Below are 24,279 nucleotides of genomic sequence, written 5' to 3'. Positions count from 1 at the left end.
TTTTAGCCTTTAGCCGTACCCTTATCCTACTCCTCCTCTGTTCCTCTGGTGATGTGGAGGTTAACCCAGGCCCTGCAATGCCAAGCTCCACTCCCATTCCCCTGGCGCTATCATTTGTGGACTTCTGTAACCGAAACAGCCTTGGTTTCATGCATGTTAACATTAGAAGCCTCCTCCCTAATTTGGTTTTATTCACTGCCCTAGCACACTCTGCCAACCTGGATGTCCTAGCTGTGTCTGAATCCTGGCTCAGGAAGACTACCAAAAACCCTGAAATGTCTATCCCTAACTATAACAGTTTCCGACAAGATAGAACTGCCAAAGGGGGCCGCTTGCTATAGGCCACCCTCTGCCATCAGCTGTGCCCTGGACACCATATGTTAACTGATTGCCCCCCATCTATCTTCAGAGCTCGTGCTGCTAGGTGACCTAAACTGGGACATGCTTAACACCCCGGCCATCCTACAATCTAAGCTTGATGCCCTCAATCTCACACAAATTATCAATGAACCTACCAGGTACAACCCCAAATCTATAAACACGGGCACCCTCATAGATATCATCCTAACCAACTTGCCCTCCAAATACACCTCTGCTGTTTTCAACCAAGATCTCAGCGATCACTGCCTCATTGCCTGCATCTGTAATGGGTCCGCGGTCAAACCATCACCCCTCATCACTGTCAAACGCTCCCTAAAACACTTCAGCGAGCAGGCCTTTCTAATCGACCTGTGCCAGGTTTCCTGGAAGGATATTGACCTCATCCCATCAGTAGAGGATGCCTGGTCATTCTTTAAAAGTGCCTTCCTCACCATCTTAAATAAGGATGCCCCTTTCAAAAAATGTAGAACCAGGAACAGATATAGCCCTTGGTTCTCTCCAGACCTGACTGCCCTTGACCAGCACAAAAACATCCTGTGGCATTCTGCATTGGCATCGAATAGCCACCGTGATATGCAACTTTTCAGGGAAGTTAGCAAGCTTTTTCAAGCAGAAATTTGCATCCTGTAGCACAAACTCAAAAAAGTTCTGGGACACTGTAAAGTCCATGGAGAATAAGAGCACCTCCTCCCAGCTGCCCACTGCTCTGAGGCTAGGAAACACTGTCACCACCTATAAATCCACGATAATTGAGAATTTCAATAAGCATTTTTCTACGGCTGGCCATGCTTTCCACCTGGCTGCCCCTACCCCGGTCAACAGCCCTGCACTCCCCACAGCAACTCGCCCAAGCCTCCCCGATTTCTCCTTCACCCAAATCCAGATAGCTGATGTTCTGAAAGAGCTGCAAAATCTGGACCTCTACAAATCAGCCAGGCTAGACAATCTGGACCCTCTCTTTCTAAAATTATCTGCCGAAATTGTTGCAACCCCTGTTCAACCTCGCTTTTGTATCGTCTGAGATTCCCAAAGATTGGAAAGCTGCCGCGGTCATCCCCCTCTTCAAAGGGGGTGACACTCTAGACCCAAACTGCTACAGACCTATATCTATCCTACCCTGCCTTTCTAGGGTCTTCGAAAGCCAAGTTAACAAACAGATTACCGACCATTTCGAATCCCACCGTACCTTGTCCGCTATGCAATCTGGTTTCAGAGCTGGTCACGGGTGCACCTCAGCCACGCACAAGGTCCTAAATAATATCATAACCGCCATCGATAAGAGACATTACTGTGCAGCCGTATTCATCGACCTGGCCAAGGCTTTCGACTCTGTCAATCACCACATTCTTATTGGCAGACTCAACAGTCTTGGTTTCTCAAATGATTGTCTCGCCTGGTTTAACAACTACTTCTCTGATAGAGTTCAGTGTGTCAAATCGGAGGGCCTGTTGTCCGGACCTCTGGCAGACTCTATGGGGGTGCCACAGGGTTCAATTCTCGGGCCGACTCTTCTCTGTATACATCAATGATGTCGCTCTTGCTGCTGGTGATTCTCTGATCAACCTCTACGCAGACGACACCATTCTGTATACTTCTGGCCCTTCGTTGGACACTGTGTTAACTAACCTCTAGACGAGCTTCAATGCCATACAACTCTCCTTCTGTGGCCTCCAACTGCTCTTAAATGCAAGCAAAACTAATTGCATGCACTTCAACCGATCACAGCCCGCACCTGCCCGCCCGTCCAGTATCACTACTCTGGACGGCTCCTACTTAGAATATGTGGATAACTACAAATACCTAGGTGTCTGGTTAGACTGTAAACTCTCCTTCCAGACTCACATTAAGCATCTCCAATCCAAAATTAAATCTAGAATCGGCTTCCTATTTCGCAACAAAGCATCCTTCACTCATGCTGCCAAACATACCCTCGTAAAACTGACCATCCTACCGATCCTCGACTTTGGCGATGTCATTTACAAAATAGCCTGCAACACTCTACTCAACAAATTGGATGCAGTCTATCACAGTGCCATCCGTTTTGTTGCAATCCATCCAAAGCCCCATATTCTACTTATATATCTCTTATATATATATCTCACTGGTCACCCCCAAAGCCAATTCATCCTTTGGCCGCCTTTCCTTCCAGTTCTCTGCTGCCAATGACTGGAAAGAACTGCAAAAATCACTGAAGCTGGAGACTCATATCTCCCTCACTAGCTTTAAGCACCAGCTGTCAGAGCAGCTCACAGATCACTGCACCTGTACATAGCCAATATGTAAACAGCCCATCCAACTACCTCATCCCCATACTGTATTTATTTATTTATCTTGCTCCTTTGCACCCCAGTATCTCTACTTGCACATTCATCTTCTGCACATCTACCACTCCAGTGTTTAATTGCTATATTGTAATTACTTCACCACCATGGCCTATTTATTGCCTTAACTCCCTTATCTTACCTTATTTGCACTCACTGTATATAGACTTTTTGTTTTATTTTTTTCTACTATATTACTGACTGTATGTTTTGTTTAGTCCATGTGTAACTCTGTGTTGTTGTATATGTCGAACTGCTATGCTTTATCTTGGCCAGGTCGCAGTTGCAAATGAGAACTTGTTCTCAACTAGCCTACCTGGTTAAATAAAGGTGAAATAAAAAAATTACAAATTAAACTTCTGAAACGTGACAAAACAAAGGCTACAAAACATGTCCATACAAACATCTGCTGTTAGATAGCAACTAGAGGCTAGAGTTGACCTGGCTGTGATAGCTACTCACTAGCGTAGCTTATTCATTCACCTCAGTCGAGAGTGTATGAAACATTAGCTAACGTTACATGCGGGTTACAATACTAGCTCAGCACTGCGAATAAACACTAGTTTCGTTTTTTTCCCTGTTAAGTCAAACAACAGTTACCTTGCCAGATACATCAGTCAACTAAAGAGTAGCCAGTTTCTGTTCCTTTTACGAGCCGGTTGAACGAGCGCAACGCGTACACTGAACTATGCTCAACTCTCCCGTGCTGGTCCAGCCAGCCTTCCAGAAGTTCTGCCTTCACACAGCCCATCAGCCCGCTCTGTGGCGTCAGAGTGGTCCTAAATCCAGTCGGATAAACACCCAAAACAGCCTACCCCACCGCTGCCTTTGATAAAACTGAGGAGGACAAAAATGCAATTTCAGAATGTGGGGGGGACATGTCCTGTCCGTCCGTCCGCACCTCCCGTCCCCAGTGAAAGTTGCATTCCTGTGAAGACTACTGCCTTGGTTACAGCTAGCTAAGACAACAAAAGCAACAACCTTTGGTTTACTCATGTTAACCAACAGATCCCTGTTTCGCTGATTCTAGCCTGGAATATAAACTAAACAGTGACTGAATAGTAAAACAATAGCGAAACAGAATTATATTCAGTTTGGATTCTGGGCTACTGTTGTCCCTACATATTTTAACTTTACAGTGAAGCATTTTACTAAGGCAGTTACTAGAAGGTTCCATATTGAAAAGAGAAATCGAAGGTCGTTACACAAGGGCAGATCTGTCAACCCTTCCTTTCATTCTTCCAGCTTCCCTCCCTGCCTTGCTGTGTCTGCAATCAGACTGCATTTATAATATCTCACAACACTGCAGCAGCCCAGCCCAGTCCATGCCTGTGGGGAGGGAGAGAGAGGGAGAGAGAGATATGTAATAGATTTGATTCAAGTGAAATGGGTGATATTTCTAATCAAGTGGGCATTTACACGCAGACTACTTCACATACAGTACAACATGACACTTGACGGATAGTCATACAACTCCTTTTCCTTTTCCATCTGACTTTATCATGTCTGTTTGTTTTTTTTTACAGCTAACAGTATTTTCCAAGCATAAGTATTGTCTCTGAGCATAAGTTTCAAGATGTAATGTCACAAGTACAGTGAAATGTATTTTTTTCAAACTCAAAACCCAACAATGCAATCATCAATAACAATGTATTGCTAGATAAAAACACAGGAGAATAAGAATAGGAAATATGAAATATACAATGAAGTAAGTTAGTTTACATGTGCAGGGATACTGGAGTGATGGAGGTAGATATGTATAGGGGTAAGGTGACTAGGCAACATGATATAAGATAAACAGAGTAGCAGCAGCTTGTATGTGAGTGGGTGTGTAGAGTCAGTATACATGTATGTGCATATTATGTGTGAGTGAACAAATTATGGAGTGCTTGTGTGTGTGTTGGAGTGATAGTGTGTGTGTGTGTGTAGGGCCCTGTGAGTGTGTATAGAGACAGTGCAAAGATAAAAGTTCAATATAAATACAAGGTAAACTCAGTCTGTGTAGCTATTTTGTTAGCTATTTATCAGTCGTATTGCTTGGGGATAGAAGCTGTTCAAGAGCCTGTTGGTGTCAGACTTGATGCACTGGCACCTCTTGCCGTGCGGCAGCAGAGAAAATAGTCTATGACTTGTGGTTGGAGTCTGACGATTTCCCGGGCCTTCTTTTCACACCACCTGATATAGAGGTCCTGGATGGCAGAGAGCTCAGCCCCAGTGATGTACTAGGCTGTCCACACAACCTTCTGTAGCGCCATGCGATCGAGGGCGGTACTATTGCCGTACCAAGCGGTGGTGCAACCAGTCAATATACTCTCAATGGTACAGCTGTAGAAGCTTTTCAGGATTTGAGGGCCCATGACAAACTTTTTCAAGTCTTCTTCATGACTGTGCGTGTGTGTTTTGACCATTTTAAGTCTTAAGTGACATCGAGGAAGCTACCTGCTCCACTGCCGCCCCTTCAATGTGGATGGGGGCGTGCTCGCCCCCCCCCCCCAGTTCCTATAGTCCACGGTCAGCTCCTTGGTCTTGCTGACGTTGAGGGAGAGGTTGTTGCTCCGGCACCACACTGCAAGGTCACTGACCTCATCCCTGTAGGCTGACTCATCGTTGCCGGTGATCAGGCCTACCACCTTCATGTCGTCAGCGAACTTGATAATGGTTTTGGAGTCGTGCATGGCCACACAGTTGTGGGTGAACAGTGGGTGCCCCTGTGTTAAGGGTCAACGTGGCGGAGTTGATGTTGCCTATCTTCACCACCTGGGGTCAGCCCGTCAGGAAGTCCAGGATCCAGTTGCAGAGGGAGGTGTTCAGACCCAGAGTCCAAAGCTTGGTGACGAGCTTGGAGGGGACAATGGTGTTGAACGCTGGCCTGTAGTCAATGAACAGCATTTTCACATAGGTGTTCCTCTTATCTAGATGGGTGAGGGCAGTGTGGAGAGCAATTGAGATTGCTATGGATCTGTTGTGGCGGTATGCAAATTGGAGTGGGTCTAGGGTGGCTGGAATGGAGGAGTTAATGTGTGCCATAACCAGCCTCTCAAAGTACTTGATTACAGAAGTGAGTGCTACAGAGTGGTATTCAATGTGGCATGAAGCCTTAGAGTTCTTAGAAACAGGAATGATTGTGGCCATCTTAAAACGTGGGGATTACAGACTAGGACAAGGAGAGGTTGAAAATTACCATGAATATGCCTGCCAGCTGTTTTGCGCATGCTCTGAGAATGTGCCCTGGAATACTGTCGGGGCCCGCGGCCTTGCGGGTGTTGACCTGATTAAAGACCCTTCTGACGTCAAGAGCGAGATCACACAATCCTCTGGGTCGGTGATGGCCCGGCTCAACATTGTTTTTGTCCAAATTTAAATGCATTTAGTTTGTCTGGTAGAGAGGCATTGTTGGGCAGATCACATTTGGGTCTTCCTTGCAATCCGTAATGGATTGTAGCCCCTGCCACATGCTTCGGGCATCGGAGCATGTGGCAGGGGCTACAATCCATCACCGGCAATATGATTCCACCTTTTTCCTATATTGTCCTTTTGCTAGTTTGACTCTGCAGAAGTCATAGTGGGCCTTCTTGTATTTATTCTTGTTTTTGGCGGTAGCATAAACTACGATTGCAAAAGAGATTCATGTCACAATTGCACTGAAACTCCAATGAAACATGTCTTTCTGACATGTTTGATACCTTTTTTTCTGCCTAGGTTTGCCAAATGATCTCAGACACAGCCAGACACAAGCTGCTGGTGCTTTCAGGACAATGCTTTGAAAACACAGGAGAGCTGATTCTGCAGTCCGGCTCATTTTCTTTCTTCAACTTCATAGATATATTCACAGACCCCGAGGTGAGTCAAATTGAGCAAATTGTTTGCTAAACAATTACTATACAATTATAATTGTATAGTTTGTAATGCTATCCTTAATCTGCTGAAGATTACTGACCTATCAATGAGCAACCCTCATCAACACATTTGTCATCTGTTATCTGTCATAATTGTGTTAATAAATATATTCTGTTTGATCAAACAGTCATGATTTTTATCTCAAGTCTCCAAATATCTCTCTCTTCCCCAGATTGGTGAATTGCTCATCACTATTCACCCAGCAAACAAAGCAAGCCTAACCCTCTACTGCCCTGAGCAAGGCGACTGGAAAAATTCAAACCTGGACAAACACAACCTACAAGATTTCATCAACATAAAGCTTAACTCACCCTTGATACTCCCAGAGATGGAAGGTCTCTCAGAGTTCACAGAATACTTGTCGGAGTCAGTAGAAATCCCATCGCCATTTGACATGTTGGAGCCACCAACCTCTGGTGGTTTCCTGAAGCTCTCAAAACCATGCTGCTACATTTTCCCCGGCGGCCGCGGCGACTCGGCCCTCTTTGCGGTGAACGGGTTCAACATGCTTATCAACGGGGGCTCCGACCGTAAGTCCTGCTTCTGGAAGCTGGTGAGACACCTAGACCGGGTAGACTCCATCCTCCTGACCCACATCGGGGATGACAACCTGCCTGGCATCAACAGCATGCTCCAGAGGAAGATGGCTGAGCTGGAGGAAGAGCAGTCCCATGGATCCCAAGGTACCGGCGACTGGGTGAAGAATCTCATATCCCCAGACATTGGGGTTGTGTTCTTGAACATCCCTGAGAATCTAGGGAAGCCTGCTGAACCCAACTTCAGGGTGAGGAGAAACATTGAAGAGGTCTCACAAACTCTCCATTACCTGAGCAAGCTGAATCTGAGGCTCGAGCCTCTGCAGAGGCCGGTCGGGAACACTATCGAACCCATCATTCTGTTTCAGAAGATGGGCGTGGGGAAGCTTGAGATGTATGTGCTTAACCCATCAAAGACCAGCAAGGACCTGCAGCAGTTTATGAAGCAGTGGACAGGTAGTGAGAAAGACAAAGCCTTTGTTCTTCTGCCCAATGGAAAAGAATCAGAGCTCCCAATCTCTTACATGACCTCAATATCTTCATTGATCGTGTGGCACCCATCAAATCCTTCAGAGAAGATAGTGCGAGTTCTTTTCCCTGGAAATGCCACTCAGTATCACATTCTTGAAGGTTTGGAAAAACTAAAACACTTGGACTTCTTGAAGCAGCCAGTTGTCACTCAGAAAGAGCTATCTTCTAACTTGGCTCCAGCCTTGAAGCAGGCAAAGTTGAAACATAAAACTGACAGCAAGGAGAGTCTGAAGTCAGTCTCAAGGCCATCACCGAGCAAAAGTTTCAAGAAGGAGTCAAAGGAGGAAGCTCCAGAGAAGGCAAAGACAGACGCAGAATCAGCTCGAGAAAAGAGCCAAAAACTTGAGAAAAAAGAGAAAGCTTTGGTGAAAAAGGAAAAAGCGAAGGCACCGGAAAAAGAAGTGAAGGCTAAAGCAGAACCGACACCTGAAACTCCAGAAAAGAAGAAGCCTGAAATTAAACCAAAAGCTCTTAAGGAGAAGATTACCAAGAAAGAACCCAGGAAGTCTGTAGAAAAGAAAAATGATGAAAAGGAGGTAAAGAAAGAAGTAGCGAAGGAAGATGAGAAGCTAACATCTAAAAAGGAGGAAACACCCAAAAAGGAACAGAAGGTAAACAAAGAAGAGGTAAAGAAAGACATTTTAAAGAAAGACAAAGATTTCAGGAGAGATTCCCCAATGAAGGTAAGGAAGGAAGAGAAAAAGGAGCAAAAGAAAGAAGATCTAAAGAAAGACATGAAGAAGCCATCCAAGGATGTAAAAAATGCTTCATCTGCATTAGGTGAAGGGAAAAAACTTGCACCAAAACCAAAACCTCTGAAAAAAGATGACACTACAAAGAAAGACTTTGGAAGCCCTTTTAAGTCCAAGGGAAAACCAACAGTCATCAAGAAGGACACCAAAACCATGGATGCTAAATCTGCTGCTGCAGGAGCTGCAGCTGTCACAGCAGGAGTGGTAGCTGCCGCCACTTGTGCTGCAGAGGTCGTTGAGACAGAAAGAGCCATGATGTCTTCTCCAGAGGACCTCACCAAGGACTTTGAGGAGCTCAAAGAAGAGGAGATCGTTCAGGAGGAAGAGCCGGTGGTGATCCACAGAGAGGCCCTCCTGCAATCTAAGGAGTCTCCTGAAGCAGAAGAGTCTCTGGATGAGGGGATCACAACCACTGAGCATGAAGGAGAAAGCAGGGAGACCCCAGAGGAACAGGAGCATAAAGGCAAGTTGAGTGGCAGCGGCAGTGAGAAGTTTGAAGATGAGGGAACTGGGCTAGATTATGAAAATAAGGGAGAGACAGAAGAGGTCCATGAGCCAATGAGAAGGGAAATGGACAAGCATATACATGCTGAGGATAGTGAAGACAAGGACTCTGAGGACGAGGGTGCGGATGCAGACCAATATGTAAGAGATCATAACAGAAATGAAAGAGAAGTACAGAAGCTGGGTCTGTCTGTGACACACCTTCACATAACTTCTGAGCCTCTCTCTCCGGCTGCATCTATTCATGATGAGACCCTTCCAGCTGGCTCCGACGACGAAGTAGCCTCAGATGATGAGAACCGAGACGAGGCATACACTGCTACATCTGGCCACACCCAGTCAACTATTGAGATCTCCAGTGTGCCTACACCAATGGATGAAATGTCCACTCCAAGGGACATTATGAGTGACGAAACCACTAACGATGAGACAGAGGACTCTCCCTCTCAGGACCTTGCCAGGTTTGGAGGAACCACGTTAGGAGACTTTGAGAGGAAGAGGCTGTCTCCGCTACACGACGGCCCAGAGTCAGACCATTCAAAGAGTAATGCCACTGAAGGCAGGGACTACCACGCTTCTGCATCCACAATATCTCCACCATCGTCACTGGAAGAGGACAAAGAGGAAGGATTCAAGTCAGACAAATTTGGTCTTGATTCAGCAAGACTCTCCACTACTTCTCCTCTCATACGCTCCCCTTCAGCTCCCAAAGGAATCTTTGACTCATTCCCCTCTGGATTCGCTGTACCAATTGAACTGTGCACAACGCTTTCAGGATCATCAAAGGCAGCAGCAGGGTCTTCCACCAGCCCAGATGACAAGACATTGGAAGAAACCACCTCACCTCATTCCTCCGGTCACACACCTTACTTTCAGTCTCCTGTGGATGAGAAGTCTGGCTCTATACCACCTGCAAATGACCATGGTCCTGTAATCGTAGAGGTTACGGGTGACAAAGAGGATTCCATCAGGGTCAGCCCCATGGATGACCCAATTCCAGACCACACCTCACCTGTAGAGAAGGTGCTCTCCCCAATGAAGAGCCCACCACCAGTAAGAGGAAAGACACACTTTGATTTAGATCAAATGTTAACAATACACTTGAGTCAAGATGAGAGGAAAAATGGAGCTAGCGACAGTAACTCAGTCTCATCCACAAACCCCTTCGCAGGTTTCAAAGAGGAGAGTAAAATGTCGATCTCAGAGGGAACCACGTCAGATAAATCGGGCAGCCCTGTTGATGAGGCTGTAGCAGAGGACACTTTTTCACACATCGCCTCGGCTTCCACCACCTCACTGGCCACCAGCTCATTCCCAGAGCCTACGACAGATGACGTTTCCCCTGCTCTCCACGCTGAAGCCGGCTCCCCTCAATCAACGGAGGTGGAGGACTCCTTGTCTGTCTCTGTGGTTCAGACTCCAACCCCCTTCCAGGAGGCAGAGATCTCTCCCAAGGGGGACAGCCCCAGGCCCATGTCAATCTCTCCAGACATCTCACCAAAGACTGCCAAATCAAAGACACCAGTACAGGAGCCCAAATCCCCGGAACATTCGACCATGTCATTTGGTCTGGAGTCCCCTGACCACTCATTAGCCCTGGACTTCAACAAACAGTCTCCAGAGCACACCTGTGCAGGCAGCTTGCGCGCCACGGAGAATGGGCCGACTGAGGTGGACTACAGCCCGTCAGAGGACAATGATTTGAGACCCACTGAGCAGCGCCCACCCACTATGGACAATCCTATACTCTTCAAAGACAATGACTCAAGTCACGCCACCTCTGTGTCCCCTTCAGATGCTTCCCAATCCACCCCCTCGACCACTACACCTTGTCAGATGAGGGAAATGTCACCTGTCTTAGCCCAGCAGATGGACAAATCCCCTGCCATCCCCTCTCCATCCTCCTATTCTTGCTTCACACAGAAAACAGAGATGTCTCTGGGAGCAGAAACTACTCCCTTCAAATGTGGAGATTCCAAGTCCCCTGTCAGTCCCAAGGTTCCCTCCCCATCCTACCTTCCACTCTCCTCAAACCTCTCTGACTATCAGAAGTGTGCAGGTGGCTCCAAGGATCCAGACTCCTCCAAGAAGAGCCCTTCTTCTGGTTCCAGAACAGATGTTGACCTATGCTTGGTGACTTCCTGTGAGTACCGACACCCTAAGACAGAGCTGTCCCCCTCCTTCATAAACCCCAGTCCCCTGGAGTACTTCATGAATGAGGAGAACCCTCTGGAGAAAGAGAAGCCCCTGGCTAAGTCAGATGGAGGGCCTCCACCCCCCAGCAGTAAACTACACGCTAAGCAATGTGAAGAGACTCCACCAACCTCCATCAGTGAATCTGCTCCATCCCAGACAGATTCGGATGTTCCCCCTGGGACTGAGGAGTGCCCTTCAATTACCGCAGATGCAAACATAGACTCTGAGGATGATTCTGAGACACTTCCCACTGACAGAACCCTAACGTACAGACACGCAGATCCTCCTCCCGTGGCCCCCAGGGACTCTGCTCCGTCTCCAGCCCACCCAGATGTCACCATGGTAGATCCAGAGGCCGACATGCCCCCCGCTGACGACAACAACCAGACAAAGGACAAGGACTCAAAGGCAGAGGGAGCTGAGAAAGCTAAGAAGAAGAAGCTCACCAAGACCAAGTCCTCCTCTCCGGCCAGAAAGACTGGGCTCTCAAAAGTAAAGGATTCAAAAGGAATAGCCTCTCCCAAAAAGAGTGCAGGAGAAGGGAAAGATGCCAAAAATGCAACCAATACCTCTGCGTCAAGGGGTGTGAAAAATGCCACATCAGGTAAGACCTGGTACTCATCACTCAATCTTTTCATACTTGGCCATGTGTCTAGATCCTTTGCTTCATTTTCTGATCAAATAAGTTGAACGTTTAAGCTCTATTTGCCTCGGTATAGTTTCACATTTCTTTCCTCCGTGATGTACGTCGATTTTCTAACATCTCTGTCTCAGGTTCAGGTAGTGGAAAGGCAGCAGCGGCAATGACCGTACCCAACTGCCCTCCCACGTACATGGACCTGGTTTACATCCCAAACCACTGCAGCGCCAAGAATGTGGATGCAGAGTTCTTCAAATGGGTCAGGTCCTCCTACTATGTAGTCAGTGGCAATGACCAGATGGCCCAGGAGCCCAGCAAAGCTGTCCTGGACTCACTGCTGGAGGGCAAAGCCACGTGGGGAAACAACATGCAGGTACAGGGAGACAGTCAAAATTTAGCGGAATAACTGTGTTATAATGCCATTGTATCAGAAAGATAGATAGGTGCCACAGAGACAATAGACAAGACTTAAAAAGTGTACATAGAGAAAAAAATACATCTATATATTTGCTTTTACGAGCAGAACAACACAAAGCTCTGAGTTTTGGAAAAAATAGTATGCAAACCCTAACCTCTTTTCCCTGTTGGCAGGTGACCCTGATCCCGACTCATGACTCAGAGGTGATGAGGGAGTGGTACCAGGAGACTCACGAGAAGCAGCAGGACCTGAACATCATGGTGCTGGCCTCCAGCTCCACCGTGGTCATGCAGGACGAGTCCTTCCCCGCCTGCAAGATAGAGCTGTGAACCTGATCCTGGGCCTCGTTCCGTTCCAAATGATGCTTCTCTTGTTCCCTTCCTTTCTCCCTTCACTGGAGTGTGCACTCGATTGACGTTCCAAGATGCACTTTCAGAGTGAGGGGACTGATGGAGGGAAGGGGTCGTAGTCATTTAGATTGGAACAACCCTCTGGACTCTCCTGATCAAAGGATCTAGTAACCAAGAGATCTAGTGATCAAGTGGATCATGTTGTTAGTGGTATCTTTGAGTTGGGGTGAGGGATGACGTAGACATAGGGTCAAATAATGTAAACACGGAATTTAAACAAAGGCTCTTTGCCAACATTCATGAAAAAGACGTAGCTTACATTACAATTACGTTTGAGTTTGAAATGACAACCGCAAATATAATTGTCCACAATACTCAAACAAACTATCTCACACAAGTTAACATCAGCTTTGTGGATCACTTTGAATAAGGAATGATGTTATAATAATATCTGGTATGCATGAAATATATGACCTAAACCAGTATGGAGAACATGAAAAGAAGGTCCCATCGTATATATTGGTGCTCTTGACGTAGATTTATTTATTCAGATAACTCTCTTTCCCATGAGCACCAATTATATATGTATCAAGTAACATATAGATAGAAAAAAATCCATGAGAATATACTTGTTCATACTGGGGAGAAAATAGGTCTGACAATAATAAAAAATCGATATGACTAGGTATGACTAGGTTAGGTTAGGACTACAAATTGAAAAGTTAAAGATTCTTCTGGTACATGCTGACAACTTAGATATTGGGTGAGATAGTTGAATAGGTCATCAAACAGTCTCAATCCACTGATTTACGTCTCTGTCCATAAAAAAAACTAATATATAAGATTAAACCCAGCTGCATTCACCAAAGGATCGAGGATAACTCATTTAAGTTATTGCCTTAGGAAGTGAATTGAATGTAAAAGACTGATGCACTGAGGACAAATAAAAGGTAGCATAAACTTAAAATAAAACGAGTCTGTCCCCAACTATCAGATAATAAGCGAGTTTCGTTTGACACTGCAGTGACGGAGTATGAAGAAATACATAGAGCAAGTTAAAGTTCAACTGCACTGAGGGGCCTGTGGATCATGTTAACTGTCTTATTCCATTGCGACTATTTTATGAACAATACAATTGTAGTCAAGATGTATCCATTCGTTGTGATTCTGTTTGTGCAAAATATTGTAGATTGTTTTGCCCATTAGTTAATAATGGGTACCATGATTTTAAACATTTTATCTCAGTGTTTTTAAGAGTTGTTATTTATTTATTTAAAACTTATAAAATGCAGTATAAAAATAATGACCTTCTTGCAGGAGAATTGTTTAATGCAATGTCAAAACGGGCATTACAAATAAGTAGAACTTGTTGGCCAAATGTCAAATATGTTTCTTGACCAATTTAATTTGAAAAGCACCGTTTCCAAATAATATCTGTAAGATTCAGAAATTGTCTGGTAACGTTTGTGTTGTACTGATTTAAATAGTACTCTATGTACTGTACTCTCCCGCTCAGTCCGTCCTGCAGACTTTTGTGTCAACCACAAATGGAGCCCTAGCGACTGCTTGAATGTGCCACGATATGTTCAGGCTTGTGAAGCTAAATACTTTCCTAAGCTTAGAATTTTTTGTATTTATTTTTTAAACACTGTACTATAATTATATATAGCTTTGTGGCAGGGTGACTGGTCGAAAGAAATGTGCATGAGTAATGTAAAATATACCAAGTCTTTTTTTCTCTTTTTAAGGATGTGGAAATCTGCCAAAAGAACAATGGAAGGCTGTGCTAATTAATATAAAACATACCCCGCTGGGGACAGACGTCAGTTCAACATCTAGTTTGGATTTACATTTGGATTAGTTGTCAAACTATTGTGAATTCAACATGAAATCAACGAAAAGTGTTGACGAGTGATTAGATTTAGATTAAAAGTTGGGTGTAAAAAATAGTAAATTCCCTCACGTTGATGACTTTTTGCAAATCCAATCAGTTTTTCACGTTGATTCAACGTCATCACATTGAATTTAATGTTTGAAATGTTGTGGAAACGATGTTGATTCAACTAGTTTTTGCCCAGTGGGAGGTACATTAATAGTTGGTTGTCTTTGGGGTGTTGCCAGCTACGCCATTATGGCATGGAGTGAAAAGCGAAACGAGCGGTCCCATCCTCTGACTAGGTTGGCCGTTTTAAGGTCTTTAAATCCGCTCCATCATAGTCCATGGGCCTGTAGCTACTCAAAGAGGATGTGTAGAACATCGGCCAACCACAGGTCTATAGAAAAAAGTGGTCAGATGCCTTGTGATGGAATATGGCAGTACCTCTGCCAAAATCGCTATGAGTCAGGTAAAGCGCTGTATAGATACGCCTTGAGAAGAGTAGAACACGGAGAGTGACTGTTTTGGGTATGAGTTCCAGGTGTGAAAGACAAAAAAACTAGACACTTTAAAAGCCAGGACAAATAATAACTAACGCGAAGCCATGAACAGAACAATAGAAAACACTAATGTTCAAACTCCAACCACAAATGACCATGCCTATTTGGAGGCCATGAACATACAACCATTCTTTACTCAGAACAAAACGGTCACTGTTAGGTGAAAACTCACAACGTAGACAAAATATTACAGTCAACCAACCAGAGGCAGGGACTTAGTTACTGTCTCCATGGCAACACAATTATCCAGTTGTCCTGTACAGCAGGAACCTTTAACCATAAGCATGACCATTCTGCCGTTCAACTACAAACTATAGTGACCGACCACACACACACCACTCATTCTTGACCTTTCCTCACGCTACTACTTTATTGTATTCCTTGCTTTCTATAATCTCTGTAATCTCTCTCTTTCTATCTCTCTTTTGGATGATTGTTAATACTGTCTGCAGCTGTGTGATATAAAATTGTCTCGTGATCTCTGCATCCTCCCTCTCGTTTTCCAAACTCATACCTAATGTAGCGGTTAGTTTCAAGTGAAAGTATTACTTAGTGCTTTTCTGATATTTGCGTGCAGTATCTCCTCTCCCCTCCTATAGGACATTTGATGTAAAGGGAACTACTATTAAAAAGGAAACCTACAAAAAGAGCCAGAATAAACTCATGTTGTGGAAAATCATGAATGTGTGTCTTGGTGTCCTTCTTTCCTGAATGAATGTACAATATCAGTCGAAAGTTTGGACACACCTACTCCTTCAAGGGTTTTTCTTGATTTTTACTCATTTCTACATTGTAGAATAATAGTGAGGAACAGAGAGAAGGGAGGAGAGATTGAAGGGAGTGAGACAGAGATGAGGGAGAAGAGATTGAAGGCCCAGGAAGTCAACCTGTTTGTCACGCTGGTTATAACCACTGGGATGGATAGGGGTGCTAGTCTAGTCTAGGCTGCAGCCCGCCTTGAGACACACATTGTCCCATGAGGAACATATTGTGCAGATTTTTAGGCAATGAGGGTGTGAGAAGCATGATAATGTAATAATTTAACTTCAGCTGAAAATGTAAACAAAACTGAAAAAGGTAAAAGAAGCCATCGACAATCAATATTATTGAAACTGATGGAACAAATAATCAACGAACCGTCATGATAAACTAGACTATGGGCATTGCACTTGCAGGTGGTCTTTTTAAGGTGACCTTTCCCATGGCAGCATCATTACCAGCAGCACGTTAGCATGTGTCTGACTGTTTGGGCCACAAGAACACATGTTCAGTTTGGAACAGGTTGGAACAGAGTCCTAATGAGCTCGTTACAGGGGGAGATGAACACTGTAACCCCTCCAGATTGACACACGCACGCACTCACGCTGACAAGAACACACACACACACACTTGTAACCGCTCCAGATAACATGAATTACTCATAAGTACTGATGGGGAATTCCCCTAATTAACTGTCCAGCCCTGTAGCCATATGGGGTCATTCTGAGTGCAGACATTGTCACTTGCTATTCTGAAAAATAAAATGCAACAAGCAACAATTTCAAAGATTTGGCTAAGTTACAGTTCATATGAGGAAATCAGTCAACTGAAATAAATAAATTAGTCCTTATTTATAGATTTCAAATGACTGGGCAGATGGGCAGCCATGGGTGGGCCTGGGAGAGCATAGGCCCACTCACTTGGGAGCCAGGCTCAGCCAATCAGAATGAGTTTTCCCCACACAATAGGGCTTTATTACAGACAGCAATACTCCTCAGCCCCTCCCCCCATTGACGATCCTACAGGTGAAGAAGCCGGATGTGGAGGTCCTGGGGAGGCGTGGTTACATGTGGTCTGCGGTTGTGAGGCCGGTTGGACGTACTGCCAAATTCTCTAAAACAACGTTGTTGGCCGCTTACAGTAGAGAAATTAGCATAAAATTCTCTGGCAACAGCTTTGGTGGACATTCCTACAATCAGCATGCCAATTGCACACTCCCTCAAAACGTGATACATCTTTGGCATTGTGTTGTGTGACAAAACTAAACATTTTAGAGTGGCCTTTTATTGTTCCCCGCACAAGGTGCACCTGTGTAATGATCATGCTGATTAATCAGCTTCTTGATATGCCACACCTGTCAGGTGGATGGATTATCTTGACAAAAGATGAAATGCTCACTAACAGGGATGTAATCAGAGAGCGAGTGAGAGAGAGCGACTTGGTGGCCCATGCCAACCGTTTCAACCAGAATATTTATTTATTAACGATGATGGCACAGGCCCACCCCGGGGCACTTTCCAGCACCCAGACGAATAGTACACAGGGATAAATCAAAGAACAGTCAGTCATTAGTGGAATAACTTGGCAGAGAGTCAGAGGAAAAAGTCTGGGTTTCAAACTAGACCCGTTGTATAAGCTATGTGACTAGGTCACCTGGTTGTGTCTGTCCACTTTAAAAGCCAGGACAAACCTGCAATATGTCTGAATGACTGTAACTGATGTTTGCATTTAAGATAATTATTATTCTCTAAATTGAAGACAGAATATTAAATGAGATCAAGAAATTTAAATGCAAAAAGTCTTTCAAACCATCAGGTAGAATGAGTAGCATAAGATCAGAGCTTTTTCAAGGTGTAGGAGGCCTTACAAAAAGTACATACTGTATCAGAGACAGACTCCACAATGTCACAGATAATCCAGCAAGGGATGTAAACCAGCCAGGATGTGGGAGGAGAGGACTAGCAACACAGAGGATGGGGCTGTCAGAGTGTCAGAAGAATGTGTCTAGTCAAGGACATTCACCAAGGCCACACTGTCTATTAATGTGTGTGTGGGAGAGAGAAGGAGAGTTCGATAAAGAGACAGACAGAAAGAAAGGGAGAGAGGGAGACAGATATAAAGGGAGAGAGCCAGACAGACAGAGAGAGAGAGATGCAGAGAGAGAGAGGGAGAGACCGACTGATAACACAGTGTTCTTGAATTCTTTCTTATGTCATTCTCGTTGGCACCAAAAGTTTAAAAAGTTTTAATAGGGGATAGAATGCGATCAGACGATCAGATAATTGGCGTATACATTACTGTTACTGAATTTCCATGTGGGCGAGGATATAGGACATTTTATCAAAGCCTATTAACAAGGGCAGAGGAATTTATAACTGAATTTTTCCGACATAACATAGCTACAGCAAATCCCCTTATCTATGGAACACTTTTAAATGTGCCTTAGAGGCCGTGAAATTCAATACTCACATCTAAAACAAAAGCAATGTAGGTCAAAAGAGTCCATACTAACAAAGTAGAAGTTCTAACAGAACAGATAGATAGCAATAAAAACTGTACCATAGAGGCTCAGAATAAGTTACAGGGAAAACAAAAAGAAATGGAGGAACTTATTCAAAAAAGATCAAGTGTAATATATTATCAAAAATAAAGCAAACTGGATGGAATATGGGGGAAAATGCACCAAATAATTTTTGTATCTCCATCATAGAAATGCTACCAAGGGGCCTCCCGGGTGGCGCAGTGGTCTAGGGCACTGCATCGCAGTGCTAACTGCGCCACCAGAGTCTCTGGGTTCGCCCCCAGGCTCTGTCGCAGCCGGCCGCGACAGGGAGGTCCGTGGGGCGACGCACAATTGGGCCAGCGTCGTCCGGGTTAGGGAGGGTTTGGCCGGTAGGGATTTCCTTGTCTCATCGCGCTCCAGCGACTCCTGTGGCGGGCTGGGCGCAGTGCGTGCTAACCAAGGGGGGCCAGGTGCTCGCTGTTTCCTCCATTGGTGCGGCTGGCTTCCGGGTTGGAGGCGCGCTGTGTTAAAGAAGCAGTGCGGCTTGGTTGGGTTGTGCTTCGGAGGACGCATAGCTTTCGACCTTCGTCTCTCCCGAGCCCGTACGGGAGTTGTAGCGATGAGACAAGATAGTAATTACTAGCGATTGGATACCATGAAAATTGGGGAGAAAAGGGGATAAAATTAAAAATAAAAAAATAAATAATAGTAAATGCTACCAAAAAGAATTTACTGAAACTTGTTACATATGACGGAGTCACCCATGATTCACCAAATTATATTTTGAAAGAGGAAGCAAAGTACTTTAAGCCTATGGGCTCCCAAGTGGCACAGCGGTCTAAGGCACTGCATCTCAGTTTTAGAGGTGTCACTACAGACCCTGGTTCAATTCCAGCCTCTATCACAACTGGACGTGATTGGGAGTCCAATAGGGCGGTGCACAATTGGCCCAGCATCGTCCGTGTTAGGGTTTGGTTGGGGTAGGCCATCATTGGGGGGCGGCAGCGTAGCCTAGTGGTTAGAGTGGTTACTTGTAACCGTAAAGGTTGCGAGATCAAATCCCTGAGCTGACAAGGCACAAATGTATCGTTCTGCTCCTGAACAAGGAAGTTAACCCACTGTTCCTAAGCCGTCATTGAAAATAAGAATTTGTTCTTAACTGACTTGCCTAGTTAAATAAAGTTTAAAAAATTGTAAGTAAGAATTTGTTCTTAACTGACTTGCCTAGTTAAATACATTTAAAAAATCTCCTCTAACCAAAGCTAATTGTATGGATTTTTTTTCTGTTAATAATGTAAAATTCATTAATTGGAGTTGTGTCACACATGCAGCTAACAAAAACATATGGACATATCTGCTCAACCCAAAATTACAACCTACTAATTGCAAACAAAAATTGAAGAGGAAAGTGGAAGGGGGTAAAAAGTAAGGGACTTGTCTGTCGGCCCTGCATTAAAGACCATAATTAGTTAAAGAAAATTGTGATAAATCCAAAAGTATACCAGTTTAATTTTAGGACCAAAAAATTGACAGCCATGCCATAAAGATTGCAAAATAGTTGGGAAGAGATTTTTGAGGTACCGATTGATACGCAAAACGACGCCGGATTCAAAACGTAAAACATTCCCAGCTCTGCAGATTTTGCTGCGAAGAGACAGAATCATTAGATCATTTGTTCTGGTACTGTCCATACTATACTGTATGTAGCTTGTTTTTGGTCACAGGTCCAGGAATGCCTGAAGAACTGCAATATTTACCTGGAGCTAACCCTGCAGATAGCACTACTGGGTGATCTGAAAAGTCATTGATCAATAATATAATAATACCTTTAGCAACAAAACATTTTTAAAATTTACAATCTGTAGAAACAATGAGAAAAGAAAGGTTCAGAACTTTTGTGAAACAGCAGAGCACAGTTGAAAAATATATGGCATATAGAAATCCAATATGGATGGTAGATGGGAGGGGTTGAATGGAGCTGAAGGTTGGGACTAATAACAACAAGATAACTAATGTAAAACATACTGTGTCCGTAAAACATATACAGGTTAATTTAATAACGTTTGTGAAAGAGCACGGTTTGAAAGATATGGCAAATAGAAAGTAATAGGTGGGAGAGGTTGAGGGTAGGGGAAGGACAGGAGTAAAAACAAAGAAAATAGAACCATTGTAAAATAGACTGTGTCCATGAAATGTATATACTGTAGTATGTACAGTATAAGCTGGAAATAGAGGCCTAAGCATTGCTGTTAACTAGTTTACTCCAATTAGGGGAGGGGTGGTAGAGTTAGAAAGTAATACAGAAAAATACATATAAAAAAGATATGTACATACAGTTGAAGTCGGAAGTTTACATACACCTTAGCCAAATACATTTAAACTCAGTTTTTCACACTTCCTGACATTTAATCAGAGTAAAAATTCCCTGTCTTAGGTCAGTTACCACTTTATTTTAAGTGAAATGTCAGAATAATAGTAGAGAGAATTATTTATTTCAGCTTTTATTTATTTCATCACATTCCCAGTGAGTCAGAAGTTTACATACACTCAATTAGTATTGTTTAACTTGGGTCAAACATTTCAGGTAGCCTTCCACAAGCTTTCTACAATAAGTTGGGTACATTTTGGCCCATTCCTCCTGACAGAGCTGGTGTAGCTGAGTCAGGTTTGTAGGACTCCTTGCTCGCACAACTTTGGAAGTATGCTTGGGGTCATTGTCCATTTGTAAGACCCATTTGTGACCAAGCGTTAACTTCCTGACTGTCTTGAAGTTGCTTCAATACATCCACATAATGTTCCTCCTCATGATGCCATCTATTTTGTGAAGTGCACCAGTCCCTCCTGCAGCAAATCGCCCCACAACATGATGATGCCACTCACGTGCTTCACGGTTGGGATGGTGTTCTTCGGCTTGCAAGCGTTCCCCTTTTTCCTCCAAACATAACGATGGTCATTAATGCCAAACAGTTCTATTTTTGTTTCATCAGACCAGAGGACATTTCTCCAAAAAGTACGATCTTTGTCCGCATGTGCAGTTGCAAACCGTAGTCGCTTTTTATGGGGTTTTTGGAACAGTGGCTTCTTCCTTGCTGAGCGGACTTTCAAGTTATGTCGATATAGGACTTGTTTTACTGTGGATATAAATACTTTTGTACCTGTTTCCTCCAGCATCTTCACAAGGCCCTTTGCTGTTGTTCTGGGATTGATTAGCACTTTTTGCACCAAAGTACGTTCATCTCTAGGAGACAGAACGCGTCTCCTTCCTGAGCGGTATGACGGCTGTCTGGTCCCATGGTATTTATACTTGCATACTATTGTTTGTACAGATGAACGTGGTACCTTCAGGCGTTTGGAAATTGCTCCCAAGGATGAACCAGACTTGTGGAGGTCTACAATTTTATTTCTAAGGTCTTGGCTGATTTCTTTTGATTTTCCCATGATGTCAAGCAAAGAGGCACTGAGTTTGAAGGTAGGCCTTGAAATACATGCACAGGTACACCTCCTATTGACTCAAATTATATCAGTTAGCCTATCAGAATCTTTTCAAGCCATGACATAATTTTCTGGAATTTTCCAAGCTGTTTAAAGGCACAGTCAACTTAGTGTATGTAAACTTCTGACCCACTGGAATTGTGATACAGAGAATTATAAGTAAAATAATCTTTGTATTATTAAACAATTGTTGGAAAAATTACTTGTGTCATGCACAAAGTAGATGTTCTAACTGATTTGCCAAAACGATAGTTTGTTTGTGGAGTGGTTGAAAAACGAGTTTTAATGACTCCAACCTAAGTGTATTTAAACATCAGACTTCAACTGTATATATATATATTTGCAAAAATATATATGGGGGATTGGAAGTGATGCAGACAATAACATTGATGCAAGCTATATTAAGAGTAATATGCTATATTAAAGCTGATCTACCCCCTAAAAAATAAAATGTTAAAAAGACAGACAGAGAGAGATAGAGACTGAAAGACAGAGATGCAGAGAGAGTGAGAGAGACCGACCAACTGATATACAGAGGGAGAGAGAGAGAGAGAGAGAGAGAGAGAGAGAGAGAGAGAGAGGAGTCATGCTGAAAACCAGCTCCTGACTTGTTAAAACCAGCTCCTGACTTGAGATTACCTATATATTTTTTGCAAATTTTATCTGGTTAATCAAATTGTACAACTGAAGATCAACACAGGAGGAAAGGATTGACAGTGTGAGTTAAAAGACCAATCTTAATTGCGCTAACTAGCCAAATTCAAATGTGTCAGCTAGCTTACTGTCTAGCTCTAACTGTTTACTGGTGGTAACCATAGCAACATGGCCACTGAGGCAGCACTAGCAGCACCAACAGCAGCAGCAGAGACCCCTTTTTTCCCCAGCAGAAATCAAGAAGAGAAGGGAATAATACATTTTAAACACAGAGAACAGGGAGAACTCGGGAAAATGTGTTTGCCAACTGCTCACACAACATGACTGTTACAAACCTGTTATTTAAATGTTTTATTTATCCTTTATTTAACTAGGCAAGTCAGTTAAGAACAAATTCTTATTTACAATGACAACCTACCCCGGGCCAAACCCAGACGATGCTGGGCCAATTGTGCGCCGCCCTATGGGACTCCCAATCACGGCCGGTTGTGATACAGCCTGGAATCTAACCAGGGTCTGTAGTGCCTTAGACCGCTGCGCCACTCAGGAGCCCAAATTTAAATAGGCTAGTTAGCTAGCTCAATTTCTTTTAGTGATTGTGATTTACCTTTCTATGTCATTGTGCCTCTAGCTGCTGCTTGCATCAGCCAACCAGAATTAATATTAATGATGATGTAGGCTAAATCAAGTGTTATCAAATGTTATGCTTCTGTAGCAGTTGATATTTAAACTAGGTAGCTAGCTACACACACTAGACCGGTGACCGCATCTATCAAGCCATGCATGTTTGGACACCTGGTGTGTGCAATCTCCATACTAGGCAGACTGGGAAAAGGCATTACCGGAAGCATCCATACAAGGCAGATCAACAGGCGCAACCAACAGATGGGGTGGAGAACATGACTGCAACTTGCATGCAGTGGGTTCCAAACAACAATGACAAAAAATGTATACAAAACATTTTTACATTTGGGGGGGAAGTTATACCACCAACCAAAAGGGCACTTTGGAGACTGGAAGGGCAAAGAGGCATGTGCTCCGCACTGGTAGACACAGGCACAATCAACGGACGGGCTGGGGGGTGGCGAACTTTACGACCACTAGCGGGCAGTGGGTTCTGAACAACAATGACATAACATTTATAAAAATGTAAATATATGGGGGGGGAGCATTGTCATGATGAAACAGGAAAGGTCCTTCCCCAAACTGTTGCCACAAAGTTGGAAGCCCAGAATCATCTAGAATGTCATTGTATGCTGTAGCGTTAAGATTTCCCTTCACTGGAACTAAGGGGCCTAGCCCGAACCATGAAATACAGCCCCAGAACATTATTCCTCCTCCACCAAACTACAGTTGGCACGATGGAAACCCATTTCATGAAGCTCCTGACTTACAGTTCTTGTGCTGAAGTTGCTTCAGACACGCTTCAGCACCCGGCAGTCCTGTTCGGTGAGCTTGTATGGTCTACCACTTCGCGGCTGAGCCGTTGTTGCTCCTAGATGTTTCCACTTCACAATAACAGCACTTTGACCGCGGCAGCTCTAGTTGACTGGGGCAGCTCTATCAGGGTAGAAATTTGAGGAACTGACTAGTTGGAAAGGTGGCATCTTATGCCACGTTGAAAGTCACTGAGCTCTTCAGTAAGGCCATTCTGACGGGAGTGTATCAAGCGCATGAAGCAAGACGGTGGATGGTGGTTGGAAGAGAGCCCTTGTTTGAAATGGAAAAGCGCCACTGTAGCTTGTGACAAAGAAGAACATCAAGACGAAGCAACTGCTTTTTAATTGGGATGCACTGTTGAGTGCTACATCCCGAGGGGTTCGTGCTGATTGTACGGAGATTGTGACAGCCGGTTAAATGGCGTCCCTTGACAAGGCAAGAACAAGATGTATGTCAGGAGAAGTGCAGT

At 44.1% G+C, this 24,279-nt stretch overlaps 1 protein-coding gene across 1 annotated transcript in view; it reads left to right on the top strand.

Annotated features, from left to right (window-relative positions):
- The window catches only part of LOC129863732 (microtubule-associated protein 1B-like), a 54,131-nt gene extending 38,486 nt beyond the window's left edge, over positions 1-15,645 (top strand). The window contains exons 4-7 of the mRNA XM_055935959.1: positions 6,402-6,542; positions 6,772-11,722; positions 11,893-12,131; positions 12,350-15,645. Coding sequence (XP_055791934.1) covers positions 6,402-6,542; positions 6,772-11,722; positions 11,893-12,131; positions 12,350-12,505 — 5,487 coding nt within the window. The 3' untranslated portion in view covers positions 12,506-15,645. The remainder of the gene's footprint in view (positions 1-6,401; positions 6,543-6,771; positions 11,723-11,892; positions 12,132-12,349) is intronic.
- Positions 15,646-24,279: the final 8,634 nt, after the last annotated feature.

The sequence above is a fragment of the Salvelinus fontinalis genome, chromosome 10, assembly GCF_029448725.1.
Source record: "Salvelinus fontinalis isolate EN_2023a chromosome 10, ASM2944872v1, whole genome shotgun sequence".
Classification (NCBI taxonomy): domain Eukaryota; kingdom Metazoa; phylum Chordata; class Actinopteri; order Salmoniformes; family Salmonidae; genus Salvelinus; species Salvelinus fontinalis.
The sequence above is the reverse complement of the archived record's forward strand: the minus strand, read 5'-3'. Positions and strand labels throughout refer to the sequence as shown.